Below are 23,302 nucleotides of genomic sequence, written 5' to 3' on the forward strand. Positions count from 1 at the left end.
AATTGCGTTTTATCGTACACTGTACAGTGTACAATAGAATGCCTTAGCAAATGTTCGCCGTGATTACTTATAAATTGTCATAACTTTTTTATTTATGAACCGATTGACATGAATTAAACACTAAATGTTAAATGAAAATTACCACAATACATTAGTGAAAATCGCATCTAAATCGGATAAGCCGTTTCTGAGATTAGCGTGCACAAACATACAGACAAACAGACAAAAAATTTTTTAACTACAGTTTTGGGTTCAAGATCGATTTAATAATAACACCTGCTAATTTTTTTCTACATATTTTCATTGTACAGACATCGCTTTTCCACAATTTTATTATATGTATTGATGATGATGATGATTGATGATTATAACACTCTCAGTCCGTTTTAACTTAATTTTTATTCACTCGCATCAGTGCCACCTAAAAAATCTTTATATCGAAATTCGAGCAAAGCTAAGAAAATGAGAAATAAGAGTTCTCAAGGATCGTTAGAGGCTTACTATTGACCGAAAACAACATGTGTTATGCCGAGAACCTGAAACCGCTTCACAACGAGAATTGCGGCTCACAGCTGACCGCGAACGGCATATACTATCCTGTGAGACCGAAACCTTCACTGAGAGGGTATAACGTCTCACAGCTGATCGCAAATGGCATATTTTATCTCGATAATCTGAAACTTTTACTCAATATGAAGACCGTTTGACAAATGATAGGGTGCACCATAATATTATTCGATCTCTTGAAGATGAACATGAGCATAAGCAATGACTAGAGTAGGGACGCGAATATTACCATTATTTGAGACAAGTAGTTACGATTAATAAGTTTGTTTAATGAAAGATTAAGAATTAAAACTATTTGGTCTCTTGAAACGGACGAATAACGAGAGGCCCGTCTTACTGTAGACAGATTTCGACAGTCTTAATGACTTAGAGGTAAACATAGAAGATCAATCTACGAGTTCGGTGGTGTGGTCCGACAAATATAAAAGTGGGTTTGCTTATAACCTCACAATTGATTACAGATCATCTTCTGTATAGGCGATATTAACGTAGTATGTTCTTTTTGTAATGCTTTAAAGAGGAGTAAGGAGTCGGCTTTCGTTTGAAGATACACCAGAACCTTTGAAATCACTACTTTTAGAGGAACATGTGCAATCTAAACAGTTCTTAGACAATATTCGCTCTTATAGTAGTGCGTTTTAAATGATCCTTTGGTGCTCAACAATTATCAGAGGATCCTTTCATGCTTACTTTTAAGATACAAGGTCAAGTTTATAATTTGATAGGATCCCTTTTGCCTGAAGGCCAACCTAAGTTTCTTCAAATATATTTTGTATTCGACTACAACGAATAGTCGAATACAAGAAATCAATATTTCTCGAATTTAAAATATTACAATTTTTCCTACAGTAGGGCAACGAATGTATTTTCGCATAGTAACGGAGGGGAACTCACGGGGGGTCGAGTGACGCGGGCCACGTACCACAAACATGCTTAGTTTGTTGTACCGAGCGCGAAAGAAAGTCATCGTGTTTTTAGTAAAATTACTATGTAAACTAACGTAATTTAATACTTAGGTACATATTATATAATGATGCGCTCAAACTGTTAATCTACATTTAATTTAGATTATTATTTGAATTACTAAGTAATGTAGAATTTAAATCAAATTCACTCATGTTTTCCTCAGATTTTCGATGTCCTCCGATTTTAAGATTTTCTTATCAGAGTATTCAATTTTAATGTAGTTAATTTTTATAAGAGACAATTAAGAACATTCAAAAATAAAGTGTCACGTATTTTTTTTAAACGACGAATGACGAAAAACGACGTAATCGCGGACGAAGTCGCGGGCAACAGCTAGTGAACGATAAAAATATAAATTATATAATCAGTAGGTATCATCAGTAAGGTAGTTACGTACTTCTTATTTTATTTTTTCTTGTAATTCATAATAGATGGGTCAAAAGAAACGATTGAATATTTTGGTAAACAACCCATAGAAACTGAATTCAAGAAAACACCCAAATTCCCAATTTTCTAGTTATCTAAACTCCTAAAAGGGAAATTGCGCCAAAGAATATAAATTTTAATAAAGGATATCAATTTTAATAAATGAAATCACGACCATTACGGATCTTAACCTAATAACTGACGCAATCTAAGAATTTCACTACTACAGCTTTCTGTTAATAACTTTAATTTACTTAAGTATCTTTCTAATTCGATACTTTGTTTTACGATTCTTCGAGTTAGAGAATACTTTTGTTCTAGATCTTTCTATATCATGTTGTAATACTTATAAATATCTACTTCTATGACACTATATAATTGCAAAATTAATTATCCTATATTTTGCCACTTATATTATTATAAGTGCGAAAGGAACCGTGTGGGTCTGTCTGTTTCTCTCTTCTTCACGCCTAAACCTTTGAACCGATTTGAATGAAATTTTTATTTTTATTATTACATTTTTTTTATCGTGGAATTTCCATGGGGAAGGGAACTATATGGGTAGGTATTTATTTTTCTACGCGTTAAAGGAAATTAATATAGGTATTATATGTATTAGATCTATACTAATATCATAAAGAGGAAAGGTTTGTAATTATGTATACAGTATGTATGTATGTATGGTTTTCACGCATAAACTACTGGACCGATTTCAAAAATTCTTTCACCATTAGAAAGCTGCATCTTCACTGAGCAACATAGGCTATATTGCATTTTCAAAAAAATTAGAGATCCTTACCAAAAATGCAATAATGTAACCCAAGGTGTAAAAAATTCCTTAATAAAAATTCAGTCATCGCGTGCGCTGCGGAATCTATTCCTTGAAGTACGAGGATGGTTCTTATGAAAAAAAAACGTAAACATGTAGGTACCACGGGCGAAGCCGGGGCGGACCGCTAGTTATAGATATAGATAAAACGAAGAATAGTATTGGTGTTGAAATGTTATCTTCATTTTATTAAGTAGGTACCTACTATAGATATAGCTACTATACCTACATGTGGTCAACTCAACTCTATAACAATGAAATATACCTAGACCTTATTTTCTGACAATATGTAGCAAGCATACAATCAAAACTTTTCCTTGTAATAGGAGTATCTAGACTTTTCCAACTTGTGCTATTATTATAGGAAGTTTCCACATTAGGAACTATTTTAACTTATAGAAGTAGGTATATTATGTACTAGCGGTCCGCCCCGGCTTCGCCCGTGGTACATATTTCGCAATAAAAGGTAGCCTATGTTCTTTCTCAGGGTCTAAAGATTGTCTGTGCCAAATTTCATCAAAATCGGCCCAGTAGTTTATGCGTGAAAACCATACATACATACATACATACATACAAACCTTTCCTCTTTATAATATTAGTATAGATTATTAGTATTACTTATTTATTATTTCTTGTCGCTATATGTATATTCAGGTAATAAATAAATAAATATAAAATAAAATAAAAACCTTTTATTTCATGTAAAGTAATGGAAAAAAAAATATTAAATAATGTAAGTATATAAATTTGTGCAAAAGTTGTTTACATGAACCCCTCCTCAAGTGAGGGTGAAGGTCTCCTCTAAAGAATTCCATGTATCTCTGTCTTGAGCTATTTGTGGCCAGCAGGTGCCAGCTGTTTTTATCAAATCGTCTGCCCACCTTGTGTAGGGTCTGCCTTTGAGACGTTTGCCGATAGGGCCTTTCCACGTTGTTACCCTGCTGGTCCATCTCTCGTCCTTTAGCCTCGCTACGTGCCCAGCCCATTATATTAGTATATTCAGGTATCGGGTTATAATTTTTGGGTTTGGTCAATCACGCAGAGGACTGTTATAATAATTGTAAAGAGATAGGTAGATTATCTTTAATATAATATTATATTTTATATTATATTATAAAGCTGAAGAGTTTGTTTGTTTGTTTGTTTGTTTGAACGCGCTAATCTCAGGAACTACTGGTGCGATTTGAAAAATTCTTTCGGTGTTAGATAGCCCATTTATCGAGGAAGGTTATAGGCTATATATCATCACGCTACGTCCAACAGGGGTGGAGCCACGGGGGTGAAACCGCGCGGAGCAGCTAGTCTTTAATATAAAGAGGTTAAGTTTGGGTATAAGGCAGTTTGTATGTATTATTGTAGATAATAAGGACCTAAAACTATTGAACTTTTTATTTTATTTTGTTTGCTGAGTTGGATTCTGGTGGCTGAGAGGGAAGGCGTTGCTAGTTAGGCAAAAAAACGTGAGTTCGAATCCCGCCTCTGATCGAGGTTTTTCTTTTTATTAATTATCGCTTAAATGGTATGAAACAAAATATTAAATATTGTACTTATTGATTTAAGGGGTTATTATTTTTAATTACTATTTGTTATTTACCCGAACAACGTTGATACGAGTTATTTAAGTAGGTACATCACATATATCATCATGTAGTGTGTTTGTTAGTATGTTTAGCCAAACCGCAAGCGGTATGTTAATATATTGCAAGTCACTTAGGTACTTACTTTATAGTAGCCTTATGGCTATTTCCTGAATATTATCTCTATTCCTGAGGTAAAGGAAAAATTAATCAAATGAACTGTTTATCTAATTTCGGAGTCAAAACATGAACTTATTACTCAAATCGTTTTTGGATGTGACGTGGTAGTAGTTAAATCGACACATTTTTTTTTTAAATTTGAATTTTTAGTATAGGTAAAACATAAAGGTTATTAAAATTATAATATCAATGATGTTTTCAATAATTTTACTTACTCGTTGTCAGTTTAAGGGTGCACTCACACACATCAGTCACCGTCAAGTCACCGATGACTGATCGGTGACGGTTCGTGTACGTATCCACAAACACCAGTCACCGTCATGTTGTCCGTCAGTCACGTCGCCGGTTTGACTGAATCATTGAACACATACATCAGGTTAGTCAGTGATTAGACGTGTGTCACGCTAGAGAACATGTAGCAATTGACGGAAGCACGACGCTGACTGAACTGAGACGTGACGGCACCGGGTGAGTGGGGATAAAAGTATGATACATGTATGGAAAGATTATTTGACGTGCCTGACCGGTGACGTCACTGATAGATTTCGTGCCGGCGACTGTCGTGTGGGAACAGAGTCATACTAGAACTATTGATACATATTTTTTTTTAATCCTGTCCGGTGACGTGCCGTGACGGTGACTGATGTGTGTGAGTGCACCCTAAATATGTATAATTCATGCAGTCGATTGAAAAAATTATAAAACTGCCATATTAAAGTACAAATCGTGAAGCTTTCAACTGAAGATGCAATGGATATCGGTAGTATTTAATGAGTCTCAGAGAGTTTTCATTTGTTTGACAATCGATTACCTGCCTTGAGTGTCAGAAATTAACGTTCATTTTCATTTGTCTGTTTGCCATCAGTCTAGTATTTTCATCCATTTTAAAGGTTCGTTTAAATTTTTATATATAATCTGTATCTGGAGGTACGTATATGGACGAAAAAAATTATAAATATTTTTTTTATATTGACTTAAGTAACTACTTAATTAGGTAATTAATAAGTAATTTTGGTAAATGTAAAATAGGCATATTTTTTCTACTAACTACCTAAGTAAGTATAATAAATTATAAAACACCATATTTTATGATAAAATCACACTATACTGAAAACAACCGACTTCAAACTTGCACTTGCAACATTTACAAATACAGACAAAAATGCTCATAAAATAAAAACCACTGGGCCTATCCGAATAAAATTTTTATGGGACCAATTCGACCCCATCCCGCATCGAACAAAAAAAGAATCACGTAAATCGGTTCAGAAACCACGGAGTAATCGGTGTACATACATAAGAAAAAAAAAACATACCGGCCGAATTGATAACCTCCTCCTTTTTTTTGAAGTCGGTTAAAAACAGAATCAATGTTTGTTCTAGAATAGTTTGAACTCTTAAGCCCAAGACAACATGTCATAAGTAGATAAATAACTTCAACCACATTATCAATTAAATCAATATTTAATTAAAGATAACATCAAGCTTTTAAACTTGTCACATAGAACTTACAGCAACATAATTCACAAGTTAAATCGACTAAGTTTCATGCATGAACTCAAATTTTAACTTATATTTAACATTCTACTTTCTTGAGTTCCTTCGTTACTTTAGTTAGGTATTTCGGTAGGGTATGATTAAATGCTTTTATGGATTACGGAATACCACATCGTATCAGTATGTTTTAAAAATTAATAAACGTTTTAAATTTGATAATTAGCCATTTAGGAAATTACTACTAACGAATTATAATAATCTATATTGACTTGAAACCCAGTTCTATTTTAAAACAATAAAATAATATTAGCAGAGGTACGAAGTAGGAATAATTTCCATACGAAATTACGCCATATCATTCGAGTAGTTTTTGGTTGTCTCCATTTATTATCATAATAAATAATGATAACTTATTATTATTATTATTTAAAACTAGCGGTCCGCCCCGGCTTCGCCCGTGGTACATATCTCGCTATAAAAAGTAGCCTATGTCCTTTCTCGGGTATCAAAATATCTCCATACCAAATTTCATGCAAATTGGTTCAGTAGTTTAGGCGTGATTGAGTAACAGACAGACAGACAGAGTTACTTTCGCATTTATAATATTAGTATGGATGTAGGTTTATAAATAAAACGACGAATTATTCTAAATAAGTATTTATTATCTAACATAAACAATAAACATATCTATACATATAATAAAATCGTAGGAAAGTCAAAACTGTACATTGAATATTTTTTTAAAAGAATACATAATCCATGATCTATAATCGATATAGAAGCCAAAAACATAGTTTTTAGAATTTTTGTCTGTTTGTCTGTTTGTCTGTTTGTCTGTTTGTCTGTTTGTCTGTATGTTTGTCCAGGCTAATCTCGAAAAGTACTGCATAGATTGACTTCAAATTTTGCATGAATATTACTAACAGGTCGGGTGAGGCTTTTTTAAACATATTATCATGCTATCACCTCCGGGGGAGGAGCTGTGAACCTTTTTTTTTCTTACGTATTCCGTGTATTACGACAGCGTACAATCTAAAGACTCATGTTTAAATGTTGGTTTCGGGTAAGCCATGCTATTATCTAGCTTTACACAATAAAAACTATGTCATTTACGTAATTTGGGCAGAGAATCAGTTTAATGAATTTATTAGTATACAAATTTGAAACAGCGCCATCTATGAGATTTCGTAAAAATCAAATCAATTTACATGTTAACACTACTGAACACAATGTTAAAAATTAATAATTTAAATATAATTATGTTATTTATTTATTTAACTCTTTAACCCATATCTTCCCTTCCCTATAAGGTGCGCTTATAATTCGTGTGAATATACTACATTTTTAAAAGTGAGGGTAGATGTTTATTATTTTAAGTCAAACTAGACACCATTTCAGTTAATCTAATATTGATTGTGTTCATTGGTTACATTTTTAAAAATCTTCGTGTTTTAAAAATTCGATAACGAGGCGGGACTCGAACCAGCATTCTTTAGTGATCGAATTTTATCTATTCTTTATAATACAAAAAGGTTAGTTCGTTGATAATTATTATTCCTTCATCATTTACATGTTGTAAGTAAAAATATACTTTGACTGTTAATACTTTTGTTCAGTATTTACCTGTATGATTATTGCTTGGTAATTAATATAATATTTTCATGTCGTATAGCTAATTAAAAACATAAGTTTGATGTGAAACTAGCTGGATTTATTTTTACACACTCAAATTCAAATTCAAATTCAAATTAATTTATTTGCCAAAAAACATGGTATACATAGATGTTAACAGTCTTATATTTTGTGTTAATGTTTAAATAGTATTAATAGTGTAAATCATAATATTTTTTCACAATTAAAAATATTTCCTTTTTTTTGATAGTGTTGGCATCGAATTAAACCGCGCTGTCGTTTCGTTCACAAAAAGTGAAGTTATGAGGACCGAATATGTAGCCGCCTCAACTTACGGAAACGAGAGTAACCTGCGTTGTCTGTTAGTTATTGTATAGTCGAATTTAACGTTACATGGAAATTGGAATCTAATTATATGTATACTTATATACTTATATTAAATCTGTAGAGGTCAATTCTGTACATGAAATATATTTCCTAAATAACTATCACGAGGTGATTAGGGATCGACATTGACGCCAAAAATTTTTGTCCGTCTGTCTGTCTGTATAACCGTTATAGAAACAAAAACTACTCGACGGATTTAAACGAAACTTGGTACAATTATTTTTCATATTCGTGAGCAGAGCAGTAACTCCATTTTTAAGCTTTCGTCGCGTGTGCAACCTTAAGGGTTAAAGCTACACAGAAATCAAGTATGAAAGAAATGTTCTCCATATTATATAAAAAATATCTCCCGACATCATAAATGTCTATCTTTTATGGTTGAGCTTAGGAGTTCAAAGCTTTCTGATTATATTTGTCTACTAGCTGTGCCCGCGACTTCGTCCGCGTGGAATAGTGACTATGGGACCTATGACCATGGGCTCAGGGTGGGGCAACAATAATTGTTTTTATTTTCATGCTTCCACTCCCACGCCCACTCCCAGGCCCACGCCAACGCCCACGCCCACTCCCCTTCACAATTGGTACCTACCAGATCAAAGCCAGGGTAAGCGCCCCACCCAGCCCCACCGTGGCTACGCCCATGCTGAATTACTACTTAACATACAATTATTGAGTAAATACGTACTACCATAAATAATTAAAAGAATTGTTATTAAAATTTCTTACTAAACTGAGCTAAAAAACTTACGTACCAACTTATTAAAGAAAATCAAGAAATGAAATGCCTAACCTATACCAAATAGTTACTACATAATATTGTAATTAAAAATTATGATTAGTATATAATATCGAAAATCAAAAAAAACTAATTCTACGTAAAATTTCTTTTAAATTATGTCATATTATTTTTTAGGAACCAGGGGGGGAGAGGAGCAAATTCTATTTCCTTCCTTTCTTAAATGGATGTTTTTAATAATGTATGGTGTAGCCACTGATCAGCTTAATCGATACTCAATTTTTATCAAATCCAGGAACAAATCCAAATTAGATGTTTCCTGTCTCACGCACGTAACTAAAGGCTGAAGAGAGAGAGAGGGAGCACGTAACTAAACCGTTTAGACGAAGAAAAGTGTATAGAAAAAGGAATAAATAATTTCATAAACTTCCCGACGATCTTTAAAAATAAATTATTATATCATTTTTTTCATTCCCACTTTTACCCCTATGTAGGTATAATAAGTGGATGAACCGATTTTGATACAATTTATCTAAGAACCAGCGTCGGAAAATATGCTGCCTAACAAAAAAAAAGCCGCATCTAATTCGGTTTACCTGTTAGCCAGCTACGGTGCCATAGACAGACACACACACACACACATAAATACATAGCAGTCAAACACATAACACCCGTCTTTTTGCGTCGGGGGTTAAAAATATAATACGACATAATTTAAAGGACATTTTATGTGGAAAATTTACCTATTAGAAGTAACCATAATGTTAATTTGACCCCGCCCCCCCCCCTACTACCTCAGCTTACCCCCAAACCCTTGGGGAATTTTGATATGATCATCTGGACATGTAAAGGAATAACTGTAGCGTATAACAGATAAATTGCGTTTTATCGTACACTGTACAGTGTACAATAGAATGCCTTAGCAAATGTTCGCCGTGATTACTTATAAATTGTCATAACTTTTTTATTTATGAACCGATTGACATGAATTAAACACTAAATGTTAAATGAAAATTACCACAATACATTAGTGAAAATCGCATCTAAATCGGATAAGCCGTTTCTGAGATTAGCGTGCACAAACATACAGACAAACAGACAAAAAATTTTTTAACTACAGTTTTGGGTTCAAGATCGATTTAATAATAACACCTGCTAATTTTTTTCTACATATTTTCATTGTACAGACATCGCTTTTCCACAATTTTATTATATGTATTGATGATGATGATGATTGATGATTATAACACTCTCAGTCCGTTTTAACTTAATTTTTATTCACTCGCATCAGTGCCACCTAAAAAATCTTTATATCGAAATTCGAGCAAAGCTAAGAAAATGAGAAATAAGAGTTCTCAAGGATCGTTAGAGGCTTACTATTGACCGAAAACAACATGTGTTATGCCGAGAACCTGAAACCGCTTCACAACGAGAATTGCGGCTCACAGCTGACCGCGAACGGCATATACTATCCTGTGAGACCGAAACCTTCACTGAGAGGGTATAACGTCTCACAGCTGATCGCAAATGGCATATTTTATCTCGATAATCTGAAACTTTTACTCAATATGAAGACCGTTTGACAAATGATAGGGTGCACCATAATATTATTCGATCTCTTGAAGATGAACATGAGCATAAGCAATGACTAGAGTAGGGACGCGAATATTACCATTATTTGAGACAAGTAGTTACGATTAATAAGTTTGTTTAATGAAAGATTAAGAATTAAAACTATTTGGTCTCTTGAAACGGACGAATAACGAGAGGCCCGTCTTACTGTAGACAGATTTCGACAGTCTTAATGACTTAGAGGTAAACATAGAAGATCAATCTACGAGTTCGGTGGTGTGGTCCGACAAATATAAAAGTGGGTTTGCTTATAACCTCACAATTGATTACAGATCATCTTCTGTATAGGCGATATTAACGTAGTATGTTCTTTTTGTAATGCTTTAAAGAGGAGTAAGGAGTCGGCTTTCGTTTGAAGATACACCAGAACCTTTGAAATCACTACTTTTAGAGGAACATGTGCAATCTAAACAGTTCTTAGACAATATTCGCTCTTATAGTAGTGCGTTTTAAATGATCCTTTGGTGCTCAACAATTATCAGAGGATCCTTTCATGCTTACTTTTAAGATACAAGGTCAAGTTTATAATTTGATAGGATCCCTTTTGCCTGAAGGCCAACCTAAGTTTCTTCAAATATATTTTGTATTCGACTACAACGAATAGTCGAATACAAGAAATCAATATTTCTCGAATTTAAAATATTACAATTTTTCCTACAGTAGGGCAACGAATGTATTTTCGCATAGTAACGGAGGGGAACTCACGGGGGGTCGAGTGACGCGGGCCACGTACCACAAACATGCTTAGTTTGTTGTACCGAGCGCGAAAGAAAGTCATCGTGTTTTTAGTAAAATTACTATGTAAACTAACGTAATTTAATACTTAGGTACATATTATATAATGATGCGCTCAAACTGTTAATCTACATTTAATTTAGATTATTATTTGAATTACTAAGTAATGTAGAATTTAAATCAAATTCACTCATGTTTTCCTCAGATTTTCGATGTCCTCCGATTTTAAGATTTTCTTATCAGAGTATTCAATTTTAATGTAGTTAATTTTTATAAGAGACAATTAAGAACATTCAAAAATAAAGTGTCACGTATTTTTTTTAAACGACGAATGACGAAAAACGACGTAATCGCGGACGAAGTCGCGGGCAACAGCTAGTTCGAAAATAAAATTTCACAAAACAACGAGTCAAAAATAATTAAGCTTAGACCAAGAGATGCTGAATACTTTTAAATGCAATATTGGAATAAGAACACTTGAAACTTATGCTAATAAATATTTAAGACACAAATATTATTACATAGTTATTTTTTCACATTAATACAACTTATGTCATATTATGTTTAATACTTCGAATTCAATATTTTTACGTACTTACTGATTTATTTAATACAAAAAGGCAAATTTATTGCTTCCGTGCGCGATCAACTTTCTTTAAAATAATAGTGTTCATTTTATGACAGGTACAGGCTTTACCTATAGCAAAAAAGTAAACATTTAAAAAGGCCGTTTGTAAAAAAATGATTTGCGTGCGATTAAAGTAATATAAAGTCAGTCGAAAGCAATTTGTTCCCGATACAGAAAGTGATTATATTTTATGTAGTGTTTGTTGACTCTTAGCCTATAAACACTTAAACTGCTTGCGTGTGTATTTATTTCTGGATCTGAAAAATATAAAATATATTAGTAGTCTCACATATACCTAAAATAATCTATATCTATACTATCTTCTTCTTCTATATTATAAAGTTGAAGAGTTTGTTTGTTTGAACGCGCTAATCTCAAGAAATACTGGTCCGATTTGAAAAATTATTTCGGTGTTTGATAGCCCATTTATCGAGGAAGGCTATAGTATATCATCACGCTAAGACAAACAGAAGCGGAGCCACACGGGTGAAACCGCGGAGCGCAGCTAGTTGTAAATAAGTGATCACAATTATTATTATCTACTACTATAATACAATTTTAAATTGCAAAGTCATATTGTTTAAATCACGTGGTATTAGTTTATTCATTTTTTTATTCAACTTTCATTGATTACATTTTACATATTATATGCAATACGGAATCACGTTCAAAAATAGTCCGAAGCCAAACTCTGCCCACTATATAAGGCAGGATTTTGTAGCGATTGAAATAATTTCAATTAATCGTTAATAGCTCGGTTTGACATTTCAATAGTCGATTATTTTTATTATTTGACAGTTGTCATTTTTTCTAAAAAAAAAGAGCGTGTGTGCCGAGCACATAGAAGTGGAATTTTTTTGGCAAGGTTGAAAAATACCAAGTCGCCTTACTCCATGACGTGACCTTATAATTTTGCTCTCAACGCGTAAAAAGTTTCACTTCAAAAAAAATTATTATTTTTTTTCATTTTTTTTTTGTCTACTCACAATCACTGCGCCTTAGCATCCTCGATCTTGGGAGTTTTCGGGTTGTTCCTCCATATGTAATAACTGAGGGAGCTAGCATATGCCAACCAAGCTAAGTAGGGCAACATTAACAGGCCAGCTGTTTTGTTCACTTGAGTGAAGGTAACTGTAGTGGCTGTAGCCGCGCCTCCGAGAACGCAGATTTCGATGAACGCCTGTGTATAAACGCCAAAATCAACCCATCGTTACTTTTGTATGAAATCTATACAGTCTATAATTAATTAATATAATATATTTCTATACTAATATTATAAAGAGGAAAGGTTTGTAATTATGTATGTATGGTTTTCACACATAAACTACTGGACCGATTTCAAAAATTCTTTCACCATTAGAAAGCTGCACCTTCACTGAGCAACATAGGCTAGGTTTTATCTAGGAAATCCGACGGGAACGGGAACTATGCGGGTTTTTCTTTGAAAACGCGGGCGAAGCCGCAAGCGGAAAGCTAGTATATTATAAAGCTGAAGAGTTTGTTTGAAAATGCTAATCAGATTTTAAAAATTCTTTCGGTGTTAGATAGATTTACGAGGAAGGCTAAATTATATCATCACGCTAAGACCAACAGGAGCGGAGCACTGCGGGTAAAACCGCGGGGCACAGCTAGTAAATTATAAACATCGACTCAACTCAACATCGACAAAACTTAATAAATGCAAAAATCAACTCATCTTTTAAGTAATAAATGTGATAACGTGAATGGTCAAAAGGAACGAAAACATTCATTCTAAAGTACTAATTACATGATGGATTTCCATAAACAAAGAAAATAAATAGACACTTTTTTTTATCTTGCTCCAAATTACAATAACCATTAATTTCCAAAAAAACTTGCTACAATACTCACCAATTTAAAATCTTTCATGCCGAAGAAAATAGGTGTCCACGCCCAGTTCAACAATAATTGACCACCATACAGGGACAGGGGGAGCACTGCTTCTTCTGAAAATATATAAATCAATACATAGTATAAAACAAAGTCGGTTTTGTCTGTCCCAATATCCCTATTTAAGATTAAATATTTAAAACTATGCAACGGATTTTGATGCCTTTTTTATAGAGACTGATTCAAGAGGAAGGTTTAAGTATATAATTTATTAGGTTTTAGACAAATCGGGCGAAACCGCGGACGGAATACTAGTTCTATAATGAAAATGAATCGCTTAATGTGTTATGCATAAAACTCAAGAACGGCTCAACCAATTCTGCTAATTAGAGCTTAATCATAAAGTCTTTGTTATTGAGAATATAATATATAAACAATGAGCATTGAGCATGAAGGATAATAACAACAAACAGGTAAATTTTATAACAATCAATGTAGTAGGAAATCATCACATACCTATGTTATAAAATTTACATATAAATGACATATGATTTTAACATAATAGATTTGTTTTATTAATTGATCAAACTGCTTGTTTTGATTCTCAACAAATATCATAACATCTATGGGATTATTTTATTCAGTATTTTTCCCTAAATCTTGAAATTTGATAAACAATGCTGTCTCGAAGCATTTTATTCAATTATAAGATTGAAAATACTAAGAACAACAATAATATACCTAAACTCTCAGCTGCATGATAAATATGATTGATAACTATATTATATCTAATCTACTTATTTGTTCTACATTATATAACACATTTTATCTGTTACCTTAAGCCCGACAGAACAAAATAGTGCATGAAATATATAATAATTTTATTTTATTAACAGACAGATAATATAGATTAATATTTCGATAAAGCAGATACCAAATACATACTGTTTGTAGTACTGTAATGTGGAATTTGCATAAACAGAGGTCAAAGTAAACAATAAGTACTTTTTTGTTAGTTTTTTTTCTTTTAATATCAGTTAGAGGTACAATCTATTTAAAATATTTAAAGATTAGTATTCCAATTATAAAGATTTATCAACTTTTTTTATCTAAATTCATATCAAATTATCACTTGAAAATTGTAAATGCTTTTTGCACCATTAAAATTATGCAAAACCCGTTTCACTTGACCTGTGACACTTAAATTATTTCAATCAATTTATTTAATTTACTACTATACTCCATGATTACCAAGCAAAAAATCTTACCCGTGAATCCTCCGCACTCTTCATACACTAGATACGAAGCGTAGCCCATGCCGCAGTACAGAGTAGTCCATGCAGGCCCAAACACCCACTTGGGCGGGTTCCACCATGGCTTCTTCAAGTCATCATACCACGCCTTTTTCTCGTCTTTACGAATCTGCCCCGCAAAGTACAGGCCGTTTGCCCAACCACCTACATTGGGAAGAATTACGGAGCCTAGTGCTGCCCAGTTTGCCATGTCTTCACTGTAGAATCTAAACAATAATTTACTATTATGTAAATGGAAAAATTATTGTAAAACTGACATGATTAAAAAGAGCAATTTCTTGCCGATTCTTCTCCGTAGATACTGCTTTCCGAATCGGTGGTAAATGTTAAAAATATGTACCTAATGACGTTTCAAAAGTGCTTCTAGAAGAAGTCTAATTGAATAAATAAATGTTTGAGTTTGAGTTTGTAGGTTAGCCGTCAATTTCAAGGAACACTGACCAATATAGTTACTACAGGTGCGTTTAAATAATGTAATTATACATGTTTCTTTGTTGGCTTCAAATGAAGGTTGTTTTACAATGTCAGGGTTATTTCCTAATTAAAAGTAGGTTGAATAAAATTAATATTATTTACATATAGATATGTAACAAGGGAACTGAGATTTTGAATGTGATTTATCAATTCCAATATCTGTGTCAATTTTTATTTATTGAATAATCTAATTAACATAACAACATTTATGATAATGACTAGACAATTAGTGATTTATGATCAGAATGTTACTAATTACTATCAATTACTAATCCTTTACCTAGTATACTCAATATGTCTTTGTAGAACCTCCATTATTAAATAGAATTAATACACAGAGTACTTATTACTATCAAAATTCACTAAGAACTAATGATAAATAACTTATTAAGCGATTAATGGTCAAATGAATTAGATATCAGAATAAATTACGATAATAATATGACGCCACTAATTATATAGCCAATCACATACCTTCAGTGAAATACAAATGTATCGAACTTTTCCTTCCTAGACAAAAACTAAGCAGTTCAAATTTTTAAACGATGATGTAAGTATTAGAATTTTAAAGTACCATTTGTACATAGGTCACGCGCACAAACGCCGATCTTACATTTTATTCAATTAAATTATGCAATTTTTTGTTTACCTACCTCCTTTTCTAGATTTTACACTAGTTACAACAGAAAGAACAAGCCTTAAAACAAAACATGAAGCCAACTTACATTAGAAATTAGTCTGATTCCGAGAAAATATTCTCACGGTCTGATTTTCACAGTTGTTTATATAAAAAACTTGGGAAAATTCGGAAAATTTTACTGCGATGAAATCATTTGTATACTTATTACTTTATTAGACGAATACAAAATAAGAGTAGCTGAATTTCATACTAGGTTAATACAAAATAGGGCCTTCTCAATTTAGTCGGTTAATCCACACTGATCACTGATGACTGATCAATCGTCAACATGACATCAGACACTATCCTTGTCACATTCTTGTACATTGTATCCCATTCACCCCACGACTGTTTAGCTGATAAAATTACTTAGGTTAACTTAGATCGTTTTTAATGATTAATTCTTTGATTAAAACATTTAGGTCAATGAATACAAACTTGTTTCTAGAAATATAATTCATATAATATATAGCCGTAAAATATAATATTACTAGCTTACCGCCCGCGGCTTCACCCGCTTTGTCTAAAACCTAATAAATTATATATGTACTAACCCTTCCTCTTGAATCACTCTATTTATTAAAAAAACCGCATCAAAATCCGTTGCGTAGGTTTAAAGATTTAAGCATTCAAAGGGACATAGGGAAATAGGGACAGATTAACTTTATTCAAGTCTTAATGTGAACAGCCTTCTATCAATTGTAGAGCAACAAGTTTGCCGAAGGCACAGACTAATAATAATATACTACGTATACAACCGAAGGTAAAAATAATTTGGAAAATCCAAAAGTGCACGCCTCATAATTTTTTTTTAATAAATATTTATTAATTATTATTTTTGTTTATTTAATAACAATTAAACCACATCGAATCAGACCCTGAAAAATGAAAGGGTTCTATTCCTGAGCATACTCAAGCGTAAGAGAAAAAAAAAGACTCGATTAGTAAAGTATTTCGGTCGCTATCGTGTTAACAAGAAAAAGGATCCGCACATACAGACACACGGACGTCCAAGACAGAACTTTTTTAAACTGTTTTTTAACTAGTTTAAATAACAAAAATGACATCAAAAATATCATGAACGTTAAAAATAGTGTTTTTTCTTAATATGTGTGTGTATGTATTATCTTACAAGTGCAATGTATGATACATAAAGACATTTTAAGTTTGAAAAATCAGATGTTTTGCGCGAAGTGACAGTAGTACCCACCTCAACGCTTCGCTTAAGAGGCGTGCAAAACTGCTTTGTTTCCTCTGAACAACGATCATATGGAACTGCCATATGCATGTACTTTTCCTGCATACCTAAGTAAACAAATCGGGGTACAAACATGGCGGGCTAGGGACGTTCACTTGTTCGTCTAGTCGATAATATTGTATCGATTGATGATAGAGTTAAGAATGGGTAATTCAGGTAATAAGAATTTTGTCTTTTTGAATGATAAGTATGCAGTAGGTGCTTACCTAGTAAGAGGTACTTCTTTCAACAAAATAAAAAAAGATAACTACTTCTATCGGGCAATCGTTACTCGGTAATTCGTGATTCGGATTAACCATTTTGCAATTGTACCTACCTACTAGGGATAGCTGTAGTGTGTAATCAATACATTTTGATATTTTCGTTCTGCAGTTTTATATGAAACAGCCGATTTTTTTCGCGATTGACAGGGTTTTTTTATATACCTATGTATCCTCACTAATCCTATCCTATCATACTTCCTACTAATATTATAAATGCGAAAGTTTGTGAAGATGGATGTGTAAGTTTGTTACTCTTTCACGTTAATACTACTGAACCGATCACAATGAAATTTAGCACACATATTGAGGGTAACTTGAATTAACACATAAGATAGGTTTTATAATATTATAAATGCGAAAGTGTGTATGTATGTATATTCCGTTTTCACGCTAAAACGGACAAGCCAATTTTGATGAAATTTAACATCGGGTTTTATTTGACCATGGAGCCATCCATAGGGTACTTTATTTATTTATTTATAAGCTTTATTGCACACAAACAGAAAATACAAATTTTACTTAATAGGACATATTTAGTCAAAAGGCGGCTTTATTGCTCCAAGCATTTTCTTCCAAGCAACCCATTCGATCATAAGAGCATTCTTTACCCGCGACTTCGTTCGCATGTCCGAAAATAAAAAAGAGCAGAGCCGCTGGCTAAAATACATGTGAGTGACTCAAGCAGATGTCAAGGGCAAGTATAGTTAAATAACAAACACAATTTTTTCATAAAATAATTTATTTAAGTTATAGTGGTTACTATATATGTTTAGGTACATGCGACAGTAGTCACAGATGCTGCAAATGAGCTTGGCCATATACAGTGTGGAAATTTGTTGATGGACCACTTCATTTAAACATTTAATTTTCTTTTTCTGTTTCTCCACTTTTTCTCCTATTTTTTTAATTATTCGAGTGTTGAAGCCTAAAACATTAAATAAATTTTAATTATTGATAACAGTTCTCATAATTATACACATGAATCTCAGCATGTATGACTAAGACTATGAAAAAGTTACGTATTGAAGTTCCCTTTTTTTTAAACAAGAATTATTTCATATAGGTTTTATTCAAGAACTGCTCTTACCAATTCAAGATCCTTGGCATCTTGTGGATGTGGATAACCTGAGCATGATGGTTGATCAGTAGTATTTGATATGTCAATTAAAGCAAATTGAGATGGATGGTCTGCCTGAAAGAGATAAAAATGTTACATTAGATATGGTCCCAAGTAATAATAAATAGATTGCTACAGAAACATGGACTCAATGTTTGGTAAATTGTAAAACTTTTAGTATTTTTTTTATTAAAATAATTTATTGAACAAACATAGTGTATTATATACTTATGGAAAGTGTAGCTTTCCAACAACGAAAGAATTAAAAAAATTGGACCAGTAGTTTTGAGGTCTTTTTGTGCATACACAATCAAAGTTGTTGTTTAATAAAAAGATTGATGAATTATTTACCTTTGCAAATACTGTTGGGATAGCATCATCTCTCAATCAAACAATGTTTAAAGTCTTATTAAATGCGCTCTCTTCAAAGTGCAATGAGCACACATTAATGTTTTTAGTTCCTGGCCGGATATTTTCTATGCCAATCTTTTCCAACCATGCCTTTCGCCGGGATTCGTTACTTGGTAAACTAAAACGAGAAAATATACAACAATATATAACTTCGCACGTAATTAATAAACAAATTAATAATTTATCGATAAGGTGTTTATGCGATGATGTTCGACACTAGCACTCATGTTTATGTTTTCGATGCAAATGAAATAAGGAGAATATTGCGGGTTTCTACAGCTCATAATAACTAAGATGATTAAATGTAAAATGATTAAAAGATTTCTATACACTTGATAATAAATACACTTTAATATGAGCAACAATTTAACAAAATGTTAGCCACTTACCGTTGAAAGGTTAGATTGGCCTGTTTTTGCTTTGGCATAACACACAACACTTCATGGTACCTATTATTATTTTCAATTATACTTATTACACTCGATTATGGTCGAAAAACACTGGAAAATCATAAAAATTTCACAATGACATCTTCTCACATGTAAACAAAACCGTATACTAAGATGGCGTCCGTGGCAGCAAAGGATATCGATGCCAATGAAGAGGGCGCTAATAAAAAGAGTGTAGATGCTTTTTCTAAGGTAAAACCACTGTTGTGAGAAAGAGATGGGTATATCATTATTATTTCCGCGTCAAATTGAACAATTACGGCAGTTCCATAGGATTCTTTGTTCTGAGTTTGTTTCAGGGAAATTTGGAACGAAGGTGTTATGAAGACATTTGTCAATTTCAGTTGTCACTTGTCACAGTCAATTATTGTTATAGTGGTTAAAGATCACCGGTGCGGCAGGTGGGTATAGATTTTAAGGAATTTATTATTTAATAGGAATAGGATAAACCGAGTTGATTTTGATTAATAAGTGTATCTAAATATTAACATTTGTTGTTACCTACACAGGGTAAGGTACTAATATGTAATAACCTTAGGTAATTACTTACAGAATTTTATCGATCGTATGGATTGTTTATTTAACATCAAACTTTGAAGAATTCCAAGAAGTACCTATTGCTTTGTTAGCAATGATGTCATTTTAAATAAAGAAAAAACTTTTAAGTTCTAAAAAGTAACTAGGTAATAAGAATTGGATAAATCTAATCAGTAATCTTATAAGATCATTGACTTGTCCTTTTCCTTATCAACTCTACAAGCATTTCAACTATCGTGAAACATTCTAAATTTAGATTCCCTTCGCAACAGAAATATGTATATCGTAAATTGAACTCATATTTTTTATTGGTCTGAGATAAAGTATTTTTTTTACAGAATTTAATTTAAAATGGTGAATTGGCGACTAATTGCTGCCTTGGCTCTTCCCAATGTGGGAGGGTGGTTAGGAGCACTGACAATGGCCGGTCAGGTCAGGTCCCCAACAGGCAAGGCCTGGTATGACGATCTGAACAAACCCTCATGGAATCCACCAAAATGGGTATTTGGACCAGCTTGGACTGCGCTATACACTGGCATGGGGTATGCTTCTTACATGGTGTATGAAGACTGTGGTGGTTTTACAGGTAATTTCATATTCACTTTGTAATAGAACTACAAATTTATTTATTTGGTAGGCAATGTAATGATGAACTACCAGTGTGTCATTGTTATTATATTGATAAATTTAAATTATTTACCAATTCTATTAAAAAACTAGTAGTAATTTATGAATAAAATAGATGAAATTACATTAGAATAAATTAGCATGTGTTTGCTAATTTCCATGTGTGCGAAATGCGAATATGAGAGGTAGTACTTGTATATATATTTGCAACAAAAAAATTATAATGTTTACCTGTTGTCTAGGATCCAAAGTACATGCTTCAGATTGCAAATGAAATAGCTTTTATCGAAATATTTCATGTCACCTCAAGTGGAATATTGTTAATAATATTCTTAACTATAAAATAAAATAAAAAACTAAAATAATTTAGTAATAAAAATAATTTCTTTTGGTTTCCTAAAATAAACATTAAAGCCAACTACTAAATACTAGGCTTTATTATTGATATAATAGTATAAGCGATGTATTTTTTTAACTTGCAGAGGACTCACTCATTCCTTTGAGTCTGTTTGGCACACAGCTTATCTTCAACTGGACATGGTCGCCCGTTTTCTTCAAATATCATCAAATTGGATTGGTAATTTTATTAACCTATACTTATATCACTCTCTTATGTTTTTGAGATAATACTTTTATGATTCAGAAATAGCTAGGTATAAGACAGATTTTTGCGTAATAGCCAATAGGAGGTTCCATATTGCAAAAAAGTACACATTTTTGTATTTGATCCTGATTGAAATTATTAACAGAAAAGTTGTTTTCTGCTTATCTTTTTGGCATTTTATTGTCCAATAGTCATTGTCAAACTACTATATTCAAAATCAAATAACAACAATTTATTTAGTTTGACAACGAAAAATGCGCTGCGCTGCGCTTCGCCATATCTGTGTTGGCCCTTAATATATCTTTTTATTACTTTTTAAATCATCCATTATTTTCCTTATATTTTTTTTTGACATTTTATCCTATAAATTTCGCTTGACACATTATAAATATTATCATTTATTTATTAATTAAAATTTTCAGGCCTTAATCCACATGTTTGCTCTCGACATAGCTGCGGGGGCTTGTACCATAAGTTTCTTCAAAGTTAACAAGAAGACGCTATATCTCATGGCTCCTTATCTCTGTTGGTTGACATTCGCCACATGTTTGAACTATTCCATTTGGAAATTGAATTCAAACGAACCGCAAACTGTTAAGAAAGATTGACTGATTTTTTAAGAGTAACTTTTATTTGTAGTGGTTGCAGAAATGGTAAATAGGGTTAAAAATATACATTTTTAGAATCATGTTATATAACAATATGTAACAGTACTTAATTTTTCGTTATTTGAATCTTATATAAGAAATTTAAATCTGTTATTTATTTTGAGATTTTGCGAAAGTAATGCAAGGCAATTTCTTCTTTATTTTCATAAAGAGATTAGTTTCCAATTCTCGAATGAATTAAAATATTTTAATTATGTAATTGATTTTGTAACATCATCCAATAAAGTAGGATGCTACTCTTAATATATGAAAAAATATATATTCACCATTTCTGCAAGTATTTTTACATGTTATTACATTTTAAAAATACACTTTTGTTATACAAACAAAGTATCTATTTTTAAGATGAAACGTTGAGTACAAAATGTTTGTGAAGTATTCACATATATTTTTAACTAACAAGTATGTTGAACAATATTTTACAATACTTACCTCAAAAGATTAAATATACTTATAGCACAATAAAAGGGTTTTAACTAAGACTGATTTCAATGTAAGATAACATTTATAAATACTTACACGTTTTTTTCTATTCAATATATTTATATAAGCAGTTTTATATTCAATTTTAAAACTAATTTTTAACGATTTGTAGAAAAGGACGGAGTTTGCAAAATGTATAAATCTGTCTTTATTATGATGTCTTAGTGTGCCTTACCATAAAAACTGCCAAATACTGCAATTTAGTAGATAAGAAGATTTTTATTGATGTTCATTATATAAATGTTTACCAATTATAAACCAAATAAATATACATATTTACTCTTAACATTTGTTTTTTTTTTCTTGCTAATTACTTTTAATAAATATGAAACCAGACCGATTTTTTTATCATTGAATTGTATTTCAATGATTAATGCCTTGACCGCGCGGTGAACTACCTATGGACATTCATTTACTAATGTCTTGAGACATTGGGTCAAAATCCATGTCTCAAGCATTTGTGATAATTGATATAAGATTGTTTTTAATATTAGATAGAATTATAATACATACTAACATAGTTTTTTAAGGCCATTTTACTAACAATTATATGGATATTAAATTTATCTGAAATAAATAAAAATAAATAAAATAAATAAATTTACTGCCGTAAACATATTTAAACATGACTGCTCGAGCCGTCGCGACCGCTTCAAGCTCCCTCCCCCTGAAAATCAATGACTCGACTAGTCAGATAAATCAACCGCTCGAGCGGTCAACAACCGACGGCTCGAGCAGTTGACGCCGACCGCTCGAGCAGTCCGTGTACGGCCGAT

General features: G+C 32.3%; 2 protein-coding genes and 1 long non-coding RNA gene across 6 annotated transcripts; 1 reads left to right on the forward strand and 2 right to left on the reverse strand.

The window, feature by feature from the left end:
* Positions 1 to 11,854: 11,854 nt before the first annotated feature.
* LOC149898404 (translocator protein-like) lies at positions 11,855 to 16,277 on the reverse strand. 3 transcript variants are annotated; one of them, XM_090115509.1, is made up of 5 exons: positions 16,156 to 16,277; positions 14,912 to 15,162; positions 13,665 to 13,759; positions 12,779 to 12,972; positions 11,855 to 12,049 (listed from the first exon to the last, which is right to left on the reverse strand). In XM_090115509.1, the coding sequence occupies exons 2-4, from the start codon at positions 15,144 to 15,146 to the stop codon at positions 12,781 to 12,783; spliced, it is 522 nt and encodes a 173-aa protein (XP_089971635.1). In that variant the 5' UTR covers positions 15,147 to 15,162; positions 16,156 to 16,277; the 3' UTR covers positions 11,855 to 12,049; positions 12,779 to 12,780. The 3 variants fall into 3 exon arrangements, with proteins under 3 accessions (XP_089971635.1, XP_089971636.1, XP_089971634.1); XM_090115510.1 differs by having other exon boundaries at positions 16,084 to 16,265; XM_090115508.1 differs by lacking the exon at positions 16,156 to 16,277 and adding an exon at positions 15,711 to 15,889.
* A 1,079-nt stretch (positions 16,278 to 17,356) lies between these two features.
* LOC149898405 (uncharacterized) lies at positions 17,357 to 19,586 on the reverse strand. Of its 2 annotated transcripts, XR_016458080.1 has the most exons (4): positions 19,548 to 19,586; positions 19,099 to 19,276; positions 18,718 to 18,822; positions 17,357 to 18,555 (listed from the first exon to the last, which is right to left on the reverse strand). It is a non-coding gene; the product is annotated as an uncharacterized LOC149898405 (long non-coding RNA). The 2 variants fall into 2 exon arrangements; XR_016458079.1 differs by lacking the exon at positions 19,548 to 19,586 and having other exon boundaries at positions 19,099 to 19,495.
* A 399-nt stretch (positions 19,587 to 19,985) lies between these two features.
* Positions 19,986 to 22,812, forward strand: LOC149898406 (translocator protein-like). The gene is made up of 4 exons (XM_090115435.1): positions 19,986 to 20,008; positions 20,483 to 20,730; positions 21,254 to 21,348; positions 21,798 to 22,812. Exons 2-4 carry the CDS (start codon positions 20,496 to 20,498, stop codon positions 21,981 to 21,983), a joined length of 516 nt encoding a protein of 171 aa, XP_089971561.1. The 5' UTR covers positions 19,986 to 20,008; positions 20,483 to 20,495; the 3' UTR covers positions 21,984 to 22,812.
* Positions 22,813 to 23,302: the final 490 nt, after the last annotated feature.

The sequence above is a fragment of the Colias eurytheme genome, chromosome 23 (assembly GCF_061535395.1).
Source record: "Colias eurytheme isolate Ceu_HAF_F1 chromosome 23, ilColEury1 Martin Lab GWU primary, whole genome shotgun sequence".
Lineage (NCBI taxonomy): Eukaryota > Metazoa > Arthropoda > Insecta > Lepidoptera > Pieridae > Colias > Colias eurytheme.

Bases quoted from the DNA above. Each gene is read 5' to 3' on its own strand.
- LOC149898406 (XM_090115435.1), top strand. From the start codon at position 20,496: ATGGTGAATTGGCGACTAATTGCTGCCTTGGCTCTTCCCAATGTGGGA. The intron at 20,731-21,253 runs GTAATTTCATAT...TTTAACTTGCAG, and splicing joins AGACTGTGGTGGTTTTACAG to AGGACTCACTCATTCCTTTG. The intron at 21,349-21,797 runs GTAATTTTATTA...TAAAATTTTCAG, and splicing joins AATATCATCAAATTGGATTG to GCCTTAATCCACATGTTTGC.
- LOC149898404 (XM_090115508.1), bottom strand. From the start codon at position 15,745: ATGGAGGTTCTACAAAGACATATTGAGTATACTAG. The intron at 15,163-15,710 runs GTAAAGGATTAG...ATTATTGTTTAG, and splicing joins AGACATATTGAGTATACTAG to ATTCTACAGTGAAGACATGG. The intron at 12,973-13,664 runs GTGAGTATTGTA...GTTTATACACAG, and splicing joins GCATGAAAGATTTTAAATTG to GCGTTCATCGAAATCTGCGT.